General features: G+C 41.5%; 1 protein-coding gene across 1 annotated transcript; it reads left to right on the top strand.

Annotated features, from left to right (window-relative positions):
- The first annotated feature begins 7631 nt into the window (after window positions 1-7631).
- Window positions 7632-12374, top strand: LOC140881653 (uncharacterized). Its single transcript, XM_073287131.1, has 6 exons — window positions 7632-8192; window positions 9699-9827; window positions 9935-10055; window positions 10130-10211; window positions 11623-11776; window positions 11850-12374. Exons 1-6 carry the CDS (start codon window positions 7869-7871, stop codon window positions 11988-11990), a joined length of 951 nt encoding a protein of 316 aa, XP_073143232.1. The 5' UTR covers window positions 7632-7868; the 3' UTR covers window positions 11991-12374.
- Window positions 12375-13264: the final 890 nt, after the last annotated feature.

Here is a 13264-nt window from a genome sequence, read left to right as displayed (position 1 = left end):
GGTCACTACTGCTATGCGAGCTCAGAAATCCACGCTACCGGTCTGTAAGTTTTAATGTTTATAGTATGATTTAATTTCTATAATTTAAGTTAGCCTTAAATTTTAAACACTTAGTTATGCAAGGCGATTTACGTAAATAAATATGTGGTAGTGCAGAATGCCTCCCAGACAGGTGAATCGACGTGGGAGACCTCCACCTCCACCGCCACCTCAGCAGCACCCCATGACAGCACTGGAGCAGGCCAGTGCCACGATGATGGCGGGTATTACTGCCTTGCTGGAGCAGCAGGCTGCCCGTCCCAGACTGTCCCACGAGGAGGACGTCGCAGAGAGGTTCCAGAAGAAGGGGCCTAAGGAGTTTGTGGGGACCACCGATCCGTTGGTGGCTGAGGGATGGATTCGCTCTCTTGAGTCCATCTTCGATTATATGGGGATCACAGACACCGACAGGGTGAGCTGTGCGACGTACATGATGCGAGGCGATGCAGCCCTTTGGTGGGAGGGTGCAGTCAGAGGAGTCCATCTACCTACACTGACGTGGGCTGAGTTCAGGCGTATCTTCTACGCCAAGTACTTCACCGAGGATGTGCGCAGTCGCATGATCCGTGAGTTCATGAGTCTCCGTCAGGGGGACAGGTCGGTTGTAGAGTATGTGAGCCAGTTTGAGAGGGGCTGTCATTTTGTGCCCATGATTGCTGATAGTCCGCAGGAGAAGCTGCGACAGTTTGTGGAGGGCCTGAAGGCTGAGATCAGGCATGATGTGCGGATGGCAGACGTCTTTACATATGAGTCTGCAGTCAGCAGGGCCTTGCGTTCCGAGGAGGGACGGAGAGAGATACAGAGAGAGCAGCAGGGTAAGAGGCAGTTTGTGCAGACAGGGTATCAGCGACCATCTTCGCAGCCACCTGCGAAGAAACAGTCTACAGGGCCATCTAAGGGCCCGAATCAGCAGAGGCCTCAGGGGAAGCCACAGCAGCAGACTAGGGGCGGGGCCCCTACTCCAGGGAGATATCCAGTGTGTCCGAAGTGCCAGAAGATGCATTCCGGGCAGTGTCTTATGGGAGCAGGAGTCTGCTATCGTTGCAAGGAGCCAGGGCATCAGATTGCCAACTGCCCGAAGAGGCAGAATGTCAGTGGGCGAGTTTATGTGATGCAGGCTGAGGAGGCAGACCCAGATACCTCCTTGATCACCGGGAGAATTCTAGTTGGAGGCAACTCCACGTTTGCGTTGCTAGATTCAGGAGCCACGCATTTGTTTATCTCCCGAGATTTTATCAGACGGATAGGCATTTCACCGGAGGTTGTAGACAGTGGTTACGATGTTACCATGCCATCCGGACAGGTTATCACTACCACTAGTGTCATCAGGGATCTGGCATTGGAGTTGCAGGGACACTCCATTCGAGCAGATCTAGTGGTTCTTCCATTGACTGGGTTTGACTTGATTTTGGGTATGGACTGGCTATCAGTTAATGGAGCTTCGATTGATTTCCGACGTAGGACAGTGTCAGTGAAGCCAGCAGGAGGTGAGATGTTTACTTTCTTTGCATCTCAGTCTAGCAGTATTCCTCAGATGATATCATTTGTTCGTGCGAGGAAACTGTTGCGCAATGGATGTCAGGGTTTTCTTGCTAGTGTGGTCACTACCTCAGATGTTTCTAGCAGATCTTTATCAGATATAGAGGTGGTATGTGACTATCCAGATGTTTTTCCTGACGATGTTGCAGGAGTTCCACCAGTGAGAGAGGTGGAGTTCAGTATTGAGTTGTTTCCGGATATTGTGCCTATCTCTAAGGCACCGTATCGACTTGCTCCTACAGAGATGAGAGAGTTGAAGGAGCAGATTCAGGAGCTGTTGGAGAAGGGCTTTGTTCGTCCTAGCTTTTCTCCATGGGGAGCTCCAGTGTTGTTTGTGAAGAAGAAGGACGGCAGCATGAGATTGTGCATTGACTACCGAGAGCTCAACAGAGTCACAGTAAAGAATAAGTATCCGCTACCGAGGATAGAAGATTTATTCGATCAGTTGCAGGGAGCTTCGGTATTCTCCAAGATCGATTTGCGATCTGGTTACCATCAGTTGAGAGTCAGAGATTCAGATGTGTCTAAGACTGCCTTTAGGACACGATATGGGCACTATGAGTTCTTGGTGATGCCCTTTGGGTTGACCAATGCTCCAGCAGTTTTTATGGATCTCATGCATCGTGTTTTCCAGCCGTATCTAGATCAGTTTGTCATTGTATTCATTGATGACATATTGATCTACTCGAGGAGCATTGAGGAGCATACACAGCATTTGCATACAGCCTTGCAGACTTTGAGGGAGCATCGACTGTTTGCAAAGTTCAGTAAGTGTGAGTTTTGGTTGGAGCAGGTGGCGTTTCTAGGCCACATTATTTCTAGGGATGGGATTGCAGTGGATCAGTCCAAGGTGCAGGCAGTGAGGGATTGGGGGATTCCAAAGAATGCTTCGGAGATTCGTAGCTTCTTGGGTTTAGCAGGATACTATAGGAAGTTCATCAAGGGTTTTTCCTCTATTGCAGTACCCTTGACTTCCTTGACCAAGAAGAACGCGAAGTATAGTTGGAGTCCAGATTGTCAGAGGAGCTTTGATCAGCTGAAGGATGCACTTACTTCAGCACCTGTGTTAGCTATGACAGTGCCACATGAGGAGTTAGTGGTGTACACCGACGCGTCCAAGCTTGGGTTGGGCGCAGTACTTATGCAGTGTGGCAGAGTTATCGCATATGCGTCGCGACAGTTGAAGATTCATGAGCAGAACTATCCGACGCATGATTTGGAACTTGCAGCAGTGGTATTTGCGTTGAAAATCTGGAGGCACTATCTTTACGGCGAGAAGTGCAAGATTTTCACCGATCACAAGAGCCTCAAGTACTTCTTCACCCAGAAGGAGTTGAACATGAGGCAGCGCAGATGGCTTGAGCTTGTGAAGGACTGTGATTGCGACATTAGCTACCATCCGGGTAAGGCTAATGTAGTGGCAGATGCTTTGAGTCGAAAGTCGTCAGTGGTATCATGTTTGACTGTACAGTTACCACTACAGACCGAGATTCAGAGGTTTGGGTTGGAGTGCTATCCGAGCGGCCATGCACCGAGCTTGTCAGTGTTGACGGTGCAGCCAGTTTTGAGAGATCGGATTAGAGAGGGACAGTCCACTGATGAGGAGCTACAGCGATGGAGACAGAGAGATGAGGCCAGAGGTAGTCTCTTGTATACAGTGGAGGATGGCATCGTTCAGTACCGTGGGAGGATGTGGGTACCGAACGTTGATCAGTTGAGAGCCGAGATTCTAGCAGAGGCTCATGCATCTCCGTACTCCATTCACCCCGGAAGTACGAAGATGTACCGAGACTTACAGTTATTGTATTGGTGGCCTGGGATGAAGAGTGACATCGGGAGAGTGGTGTCAGAGTGCTTGACTTGTCAGCAAGTCAAAGCAGAGCATCAGCGTCCAGCAGGACTTCTTAGACCTCTCCCTATTCCGGAATGGAAGTGGGAGAATATTACGATGGACTTTGTGGTTGGCTTACCGAGGAGTACTAGAGGGTGTACAGCGATTTGGGTGATTGTGGATAGACTCACCAAGTCAGCTCATTTCTTGCCGGTAAGGACTACTTACACCTTGACACAGTATGCAGAGCTTTACATCAGAGAGATTGTTAGGCTGCATGGCATACCAGTGTCTATCGTGTCAGACAGAGATCCGAGATTTACCTCAGCGTTTTGGAAGAGTCTGCACACAGCTTTGGGGACTAGACTTTTGTTCAGTACAGCTTTTCATCCCCAGACGGATGGTCAGTCCGAGAGAGTGATCCAGGTTCTCGAGGATCTTTTGAGAGCTTGTGTCATCGATTTTCGAGGATCTTGGGAGACTAGACTGCCATTAGTGGAGTTTACCTATAACAACAGCTTTCAGTCGTCTATAGGTATGGCTCCATATGCAGCACTTTATGGGAGGAGATGCAGATCTCCGGTGCATTGGGATGAGGTTGGAGAGAGGATTTTGTTGGGTCCCGAGATTGTGCAGCAGACAGCTGACATAGTGACGCAGATTCGAGACAGGATGAGGACAGCGCAGAGTCGGCAGAAGAGTTATGCAGATGCCAGACGTCGCGATTTGGAGTTTGCAGTAGGTGATCACGTATTCTTGAAGGTGTCACCTATGAAGGGAGTAGCGCGTTTTGGGCGGAGAGGCAAGCTGAATCCGAGGTATATAGGGCCATTCGAGATCTTGGAGCGAGTTGGCACGTTGGCCTATCGTTTAGCTCTACCTCCAGGGCTAGCGGCAGTGCACAACGTTTTCCATGTATCCATGCTTCGGAGATATGTCTCCAACCCGTCGCATGTGTTGGATTTCGAGCCCTTGCAGTTGCCACCAGATCTTGTTTACGAGGAGAGACCAGTGCGGATCTTGGCTAGAGAGGAGCGGAGGCTTAGGACGCGGGTCATACCGATGGTCAGAGTCCAGTGGCTGAATCACTCGGAGGAGGAAGCTACTTGGGAGACCGAGGAGGATATGAGGACTCGCTACCCGGAGTTGTTCGGGTAAGTACTTTAATTTCGAGGACGAAATTCAATTTAAGGGGGGGAGAATTGTAACACCCGGTATTTTTAATTACATAAATCCGCCTGCATAATTAGGATATTTAATTATTTAAATTTATGATTTATGGGTTAAATAATTATGTGAATTATTTATGCATGATTTAATTTATTTTTAAGCATTTAACCCATAATTAGTGATTTATATGATTTTTAGTATTTTATTATTTAATCGCGTAGACGGGACCGAGGACGGACGAGATGACAACTTTCCACCCAAATTATTTTATGAGCCTTTTTGGAGCCTTAAAATATTATTTTGAGTTTTATTATCTCAAAATTTTAAGTATTTAATTTTATTTAATTTTAGGGGTCTTTTTTTATCCAAAATTAGCCAAAATATTGACTTTTTAGTATTTTTAAAATTTCCCTAAATAATAATTTCGGGATTTTCACATGAGTTATCAGGTTTTTAAATATTGTTTAGGGTTTTAAATTTTATATATTGTGGGATTAAAACCCTTATTAATATTTTAATTAACCTAAAACTTTATTATTCCAAATTACCCTAATTCTACCACCAAACCCCACGCCTCCTAGCATTAGCCGCCACCCCCATCCCTTGTCTTCCTCTTCTTCATCAGATAGCCACTTCCAAGGAGAATCCATAGCCATTTTCGAAGGTTCCAAGCAAGCCATCGTCGTCCCGGCGTCCCGAAGTCCGTCCTACGCGTGTTAAATCAATATCTACGGTGTTAAGGCATGTTTTCTCCACTTTTCAAACCTATATCAGTATATGTATGCGTTTGGGTGTGTAACATCAGAATCGATATATTTGACAACAAGCTTTTCGATTTTTCCTCCTAAATTGCTCTTGGTTTGGACTTTGGTGTTTGCATGCTCACGTTTTCATGTCCATGGCTAGGTGGGCTGCTGGTCCACGGTTAGAGGGGTCCCTTGAGGTCCCTTGGGTCGAGTCAGGTCGGGGCTGGAGGCTAAGGAAGAAAGGAAACGAAGCCTTTCCTTTCTGAAGCTTCTGTCGAGCAGTTTAGGGTTCTGGGGAAGAAGGCTGAGATCTTTTTCCTCAGGCCACTATTTAGGGTAAGGTCGGTTGGGTTAGAACCCCCTTTGAGTTTTCTAAGTTTTTGCAGAAGGTTGCATGGGCTTTCGTGGTCGGAGCTTCGAGGACGAAGGGTTTTCCCGCAGCTGCTCGGGTCTGCGCGACAGTGCAGAAGGGCCGGGTTGCAGGGCTTCGTTCTCACTCCATAGTCGACGGTTTGGGCTGATTCTTGGCTTGTTAGAAAGGTCTAGATGTGGGCTAGGTCCTAGGGGTGGTTCTCCGGCCGGTGGGTGGCCGGAGCATGGCGGCCGCCGGCGTTCTTTGCAACTGCTCGTGGCCGCAGCAGTGCAGGGAAGAGGGTGATCGAGTTGGGGCTTTGGGGGCTGATCCGGGTCGGGTCAAGGGCCTGGGTCGGGTCTAGGAAGTAGTGGGTCAAGTCGGGTGGGTTCGGGTCCGGGTTTGGTGGGCCGGGCTCGAGTCTTTTTATTTTTAAAATATTTTATGAATTAATGGGTTTTTGAGGCAATTTAATTGAAATAAAATTATTTGGACTCCCAAATAATTTTATTTGAACTTTTAAAATTTTAATTAAGTTAGTCCATTAATTTTATGGGCTTTTGGGCCCATAAAAGTTAATGGGCCAGTCTTTGGGTTTTTTTTTGGGCCCAATGGGCCAGCTTAAGTGTTATTGGGCTTAGTGTAATTTTTAATTGGGCTTAGATTAATTAATTGGGCTTAAAGTTTAAGTTATTGGGCTTAAGTATGTTATTGGGCCTAATCTAGTCTTAATGGGCTTTGGTTGATTTATGGGCCAAGTCTTAAGTTAATGGGCTTGCATGTCTAGGGCCAGCAGCTGTATCAAACCATGAGAAAATTGCATGTGTCCTGATTATATATTTAATTATTTTTATGCATTTAAGTTATTTTAATATTTATATGTTAGTAATAAAATTAAATTAAATATATATGAAGGACACACAATTTATTTAAGTACATGCATTCATGAAATCAATTTTTATGCTATGATTTAATTTCTATGGTTGAGCAAAATAAAATATTTTAGGTGGAAATTGAAGTAGTGTGGCCATTTATGTATGGGCAGTTTCTGCCATTTATGTATGGGCAGTTTTCTGCCATTTATGTATGGGTGGTTCGCCACCAGCCTCGTACGATGGTTTCCTAGACTGATCAGTCGCACTATGGGTCACACTTACGGATAGGACCATTCGATGTTCAGAAAATAAATGCTCAACAACTTATGTATGTATGATATTATGTATGTTATGTATGTTTATCTATGTAATTTATGTTATAAATTTTTAAGCATGCTCATTCATGTATATGTATGTATTAGTATTAAATTGATTTAAATTATTTTAAACCCTTGTTAGTATGCATGTTGGGCCTCTAGGCTCACTACTCTGATATGGTGCAGGTGAGTACATAGAGGAGCAGGTTACTCCTACCGGTGGTGAGGACGTATGAGCGGCGCCGCAGTAGCCCCGTGACCGTGACAGCTTCTGAGTCACCGTGCTGATGTCTTATGATACATTTTATTATTTTATTTGGGTTGAGGTGTTTGAAATATTTTATTAAATATTTTTAGTGCATGCACATTTTATTTATTTTATTATGCAGTATATTATTAATTCTAGGGTTGACTCAGATGTTTAATCATTTTAAAGAATGCATTTTATTTAAGTATTTAAATTGTTTATTTATTTAATCATGAGTTTATTTTGTGTATTTTATTTGGTGCATATATGTATGGGCATATATGTACTTACATTTATTTAGTAGTATAAAAAAAAAAAATTTCCGCATATTTATTTATTAGAGAGTTAGGATCGTTTCATATATCATTATCATAACACATATCAAAATAGCCAACATGGATATGTTATAAACATTATTCATCTCTCCTTTCTCTTCTTGACATTGTTAATGTAAAATCATAAAAATACACACCTTAAAAAACATTGATTTGGATTTGTTGTGGAGGAGTCAAAGGGCAAAAGAGGAAGCTCACAAAGTAAGAGTAGTGTGGCAGCAGCAATTACTGTCCTGTCAAAAACTCGTCTCCGGGCATCGATTGGATTTGTTCCTTGACGATCTACGCTTTCATAGATACAGCCAGCAATTCCATCTTGCTCGCTCACTGCTCCACAGGCGCACAGTAACTCAGTGCAGATTAGCATCCGGCGGGCGCTGGAACCAGAATCTCACCGTCCGTTGTATTGGTTTTTCTATGGCGGAGCTGGCGGCGGCGGCTGAAGTCTACGCGCCTCGGACGATACAGGTGTGGAGGACGTTGCTGAACTGGATGGCCTTTTTCTTCCAGATCTTCACGCAGATCCTGCGTGGTACGCCCTCGTTTTCGCAGGTTTTGTCTTACGTTGGCCTGCGCCATGGCTCGTTACTCTCTTCTGCGCCACACGCGCCGGCGCAATTCAAGCCTCTTCCGGCGGTGGAGCTTTCGGAGTATGAAGCAGAGGTGGAAGAGGGGACTTCGGTGCAATCCAACGCTGGAGAAGGGAGGATGTTTGATGCTCCGCCTTTGAGGAAGTTGAAGGTGATATTTTGTTCTCGAACTTGATTTCATTTGAATTATACGGGAAGCTGTGGAATAAGACAATTAAAGTGCGCGAGGAAACTAGTTGACGTAAATACTTGATTTGTTTGAGTAAAAAGTGAGGCTTACGGTTGACTTGCGGGTAGTGATTCGAGCTTATAGTGCTGTCTGATTTTGGTTCCATTCAATGTGTTTGTTGTAATTCTAGTGTTGAAAAAGACAAAAGAGTTGGATTGAAGCAAGTGGAATTTATGTGCGATAACGGAGTAATTAATGCTTTTGCTTGGTTTCTCTCTTTTTGGTGAAGTTTAGTCCTTTATTTTGGAAATATGCTACTCCTTCTATTGCTCATCTTCTAACTCTGGAAAAAGTTGGAGTTGGTATTTAATCATTATGTTTTCAATGTTTCATAGATTTCTTCTTTCATATTCAATAAAAGGGATAAGACCACTTTCTTTTTACAGTTGATAGGGTGGGATCGTGCTTAGTATTGCTATCTTCCTTAAAAAAAATAACTAATCCCAGCACTGCAAGATGGATTAGCATTGCTTGCTAGTGTATGGATGAATAGTCTTGACGGAAAGGTGTTTGTTAATGAACAGTGGCGATGGCTTATGTGGCCAGACCAACTCAGGGATATCCACTGGTACAATATGCTCCTAGTCTTCTGTGCGATGACTACTGTTTTGGATGTAAGATAGGTGATGTGCATGCTGTCTGTAGGATGTAAAATGGTTTTCTGTCAAAAAAACGTGCTTTCTTAGGTTTCTATCACATCTAAAATGCTTCTCGATAATTCATACTGTCAAGAAATAGTTGATGTGTTGCATATAGTTACCCAGCTTGCATATAGTTACCCGGTCTCGCACTGATTTTCCTTTCGTGTATCTATCATAGTGTGCTCACTTGTGTCTTGTATATGTATCTCGACAAACTTAGGGTGTCTGTGAAGGTTCATTATACAGTTACAAAGATTTTCCGTGTGCTGAAAATGGTTGAACATAAAGCTTACCTTGTAAAGGCTTTGTATATGAAGTTTGAGAGGCTACTGATTCTAATACTCTGCAGTCTGTGGAGATCTGCGAGGCCTTGGATATAGTGTTCTATGCTATGTGTTATATGTGCTTAGTACAATTTGGAAGTGAAATTTCTGAGGAGATTAATTGTCCAGCGAGGTTATTATATCAATCCAGAGCTGCTCCATGTATGAAAATAAATTTAAAATAGATCGGTGAACAGGATCTAGAATGATCATATGTTTCCCTCTTTTATGCTTTAGAGTGGGTAATGTTCCAGGCCTATGTGGTTTTGCTGAAGTTGAATTGGCGCCCTACCCTACCCGATTAAATATACACTGTGTAACAAATTTCTACAAGGTGCATAGGTCCAAAAAACTGTCTTTGGATGCAGTTCAATTGTTTTTTTCTCCAGAATTAGTCATCACAGGTTTCTTGGTGTGTGAATGCTGACACCAAATTAAATACAATGCCTGTTTACTGGATCCAGGTGGTTCTTGATTTGGATGAAACTCTAGTATGTGCATACGAGACATCAAGTTTACCAGCTATGCTACGTAGTCAAGCCACCGAAGCTGGTTTAAAGTGGTTTGAACTAGAATGTATCTCTTCTGATAAGGTGAGTTACATGTGCTATTATATGCTTGAATGATTAAGCAGAAATTTTACATTTGATATGTTTTTTACTGAATTTGTTTTTATGTTTATATTTCATGGGGATTCAAGGAATTTGATGGAAAACCTAAGATCAACCACGTGACAGTATTTGAACGTCCAGGATTGAAAGAATTTCTAGACCAACTTAGCGAATTTGCGGAACTTGTGTTATTTACTGCCGGGCTTGAAGGTTTTCTGTTACCCTTTGTCTTACTTTACTTTGTTTTCAATTGCACTTTAGTATTGAATTTTTAACTATTGCAGGATATGCCAGACCTCTTGTTGATAGAATAGATGCCGACAATCGATTCAGTGGTAGACTTTATCGGCCTTCAACAATTAGCACGTAAGTGATCTGCTCCTTTGCGGTTGACCGCTGGGAATACCTTCTGATGTCTTCTTTATGTTTCTTATTTCTCGCCACGAGGTTGCTAATTTTGCCTTTATTTTTAACTCTTAATATGTCCTACAGTATGCTTTTTTATTGATGGAAAAATCGCTACACATGGTTGTGATGTGTTTGCATCTGACAAGTGAATGATAAGAAAACTAAAGAAATAACGCGAAGTGAAATTTGCCATGGTGACAACATACCATTGACTTATGCTACTTTAGTAATGTTAATTAGTTTGTGGAAAATACGTAAGCGGTTTTAACTCTCAAACTTTTTGAAATGTGAAATAAAAATGCAGTGTTCTAAATGGCGGTCTAGACAACCGCCTGGGCACTGCCTAGGTGAGAGGTGGCCATTGACCGCACCGCCTTAGCCTTAGGCGGTTTTGTAGGCGATCAAAGGTGAGCCGGGGTGGGTGAGGCAGACGAGGCGGGCAAAAGTCAATAATTTTTTTTTAAAAAAAACCTTATTATTAATATATTATACATTTTCTGTTAAAAACATAAGAGTCAACTCAATCAACCATATGTATTTTATGCATACATTGCATGATCATATATAATTATGTATAAAAAAACAGTGAAAAAAAAGTCACCACCTAGGCGTTGGTGGTGGGGCGGTTAATTATGCATATATTGCATGATTATATGTAATTATGCATTAAAAAATAGTGAAAAAAAGTCACCTCCCGCCACCGTCCGCCATTTACAACACTGTAACAATGATATCGGATACGATTTTGGAGGTAAATAATATCATGGTTGTGGATAGACCATTTCTTGATGTACTATACCTGGCTTCTGAATTCTTTAATCCCACTGTTGATCGAGCTACTGTGTTAAATCTAGCTGTCCTGCTATGTTTTGACGGGATATTTAGGGAAATGGACTCGGTCAAACATTTTTTAAAAAAATTAACCTCCCACAAGTGATTTGCATTACACTACAGAAGGTCATTTTTTTAAAAAAATGTTTGACCGAGGTTAGAAAACAAAATACCGGGCTTGAGTAGCTCAAGCAGTGGCAATTATCGAATACCGACTGATTTATCTTTATTTTCCTTACAATTGGCTCGTCTGTAAATCTGTATTGTAGCATGGATGGTCATCAGATAGCATACACAATTTTTTTCTTAATTTTTATTTATGAGATTCGTTGGCTTCCTGAGTACCGATCCATGTGTACCTGAAAGGTGCAGGAAGGTTAATCATCGTACCCGAACATTTCATATAACCACAGAATGGTCTCTTTACTGCTGCAATTTATTCACTTTAGTTTTTGATCATGGTTTTGCTACATTAGGAATGCTGATGTTCAACTACATGGGTGTTATTGTCTGATGTACTTGTTTGCAACCACCACAGGGAATATCGTGAGCATGTAAAAGATCTATCTTGCTTATCAAAAGATTTGTGCAGAACTGTTATTGTTGACAACAACCCATTTAGCTTCTTGTTGCAACCACTAAACGGAATTCCGTGCATTCCCTTTTCTGCTGGACAACCGAAGGATGAACAGGTACCAATATTTCTCACAAAACCCATATTTTTGTCCTCGTCCCGACTAATTTTTCAACTTTCTTGTTCACCAGCTTTTGGAGGTTATACTTCCACTTCTCAGGGACCTTTCTTTACAGAAGGACGTAAGACCCATTCTCTACGAAAGATTCCATATGCCTGAATGGTTCCTAAAGCATGGAATCCCGACTTCGGGGTGGCCAAACACTGGATAAAATCTTCGACCTGTCCTCTTCATGTAACCGTGAGTTCCTAGATCTTCATTCTTTTTAGAAGACTGTCTCCTTGTCAGAACCAGACGATTTTGTATAGAACCAACCAATCAGAGCAAGGCGGCAGTCATTGATGAAATTCCAAACTTGTCGAACGGGAGGAGAAGATTATTGTTTACAGCTATTTACAGATTTGATCATCATTGGATTTGTTTCTACATGTTGCTAATGTTGTATAGAGTGTTTATACAAATAAATTATTTACACGTACACTCAACAATTGCTGTATTCCTCCCAGGTCGTCTTGTAATGGATATGTTGGATTTGAATGTTGTGTTTATGTACATATTTGAACAAATTCTGGTAAATGTTGGTTGAGAAATGTCTCCTAAGTTTCGTCAGCTGTTTGTTGAAGTGATATGCATGCCCAAACAACATGGTAGGCACCCGATTTAGGAACTCGGAGGGTTTCGGGTATTAACTATTAATTGTAGATTGGTTTCTAAGAAAAAATATAATTTGATAAAGTTTTTTTGCGAATGAAAATGTTTTAATTAGGGTTTTGAATTTTTTTTGTTTTGTTTTGTTTTGTTTTTTGTATTAGGTCCTTCACATTCGGTCATGTTGCTGCTGGGTTAAATTTGTGGTCCTCTCCTGATCGACTATTCGACTGTGGGTGTGTATGTGTTAAAAGAATTTGAACGGAGTAAATAATAATGTTTTAGCCTTCAATTAAAAATTATAATTTGTACTTGTCATGTGTTTGGCAAAACTTAAAAGCTTTTTCAAATAACTTATAAGTTGTTTTAGAGCTTTTAAGCTCTCAATATTTGTTTGACAAAAATTTTTAAAGACAACTTATAAGCTGTCAAAATAAAATTTTGTGAAAAAAAAACTAAGAAGTGTTATCTCTCTAAAATATCCTTGAATATTTTCATAAATCTCCATCATATCCTCTATCCATTAAATATTAAATATTATTTTTTTTAAAAAATTAAAAATCACATAAATTTTTCTAAAATAAAATATTAAAACAATTTTATATTCTAATACTAAAACTATTTTCGTATATGTATAACTCGAAACATTACTTTCATATAATTATACTTTTTGGTAATTTTGACAATAAAAAGATCTTATAATACCAAACATATCAACATCTTTAAAGTTGTTTAAAATAAATTTATCCAAACACTTTAACAGCTTATTTTTAAAATAAGTTCTAACAGCTTATAAGCTTGTAAAACAGTTTTAAGCTCTAAGAACTTATAAGCACT

This window comes from Henckelia pumila, chromosome 2 (assembly GCF_033568475.1).
Source record: "Henckelia pumila isolate YLH828 chromosome 2, ASM3356847v2, whole genome shotgun sequence".
NCBI classification, from domain to species: domain Eukaryota; kingdom Viridiplantae; phylum Streptophyta; class Magnoliopsida; order Lamiales; family Gesneriaceae; genus Henckelia; species Henckelia pumila.
Note: the sequence above shows the minus strand (reverse complement) of the source record. Positions and strands in the feature narration are given on the sequence as shown.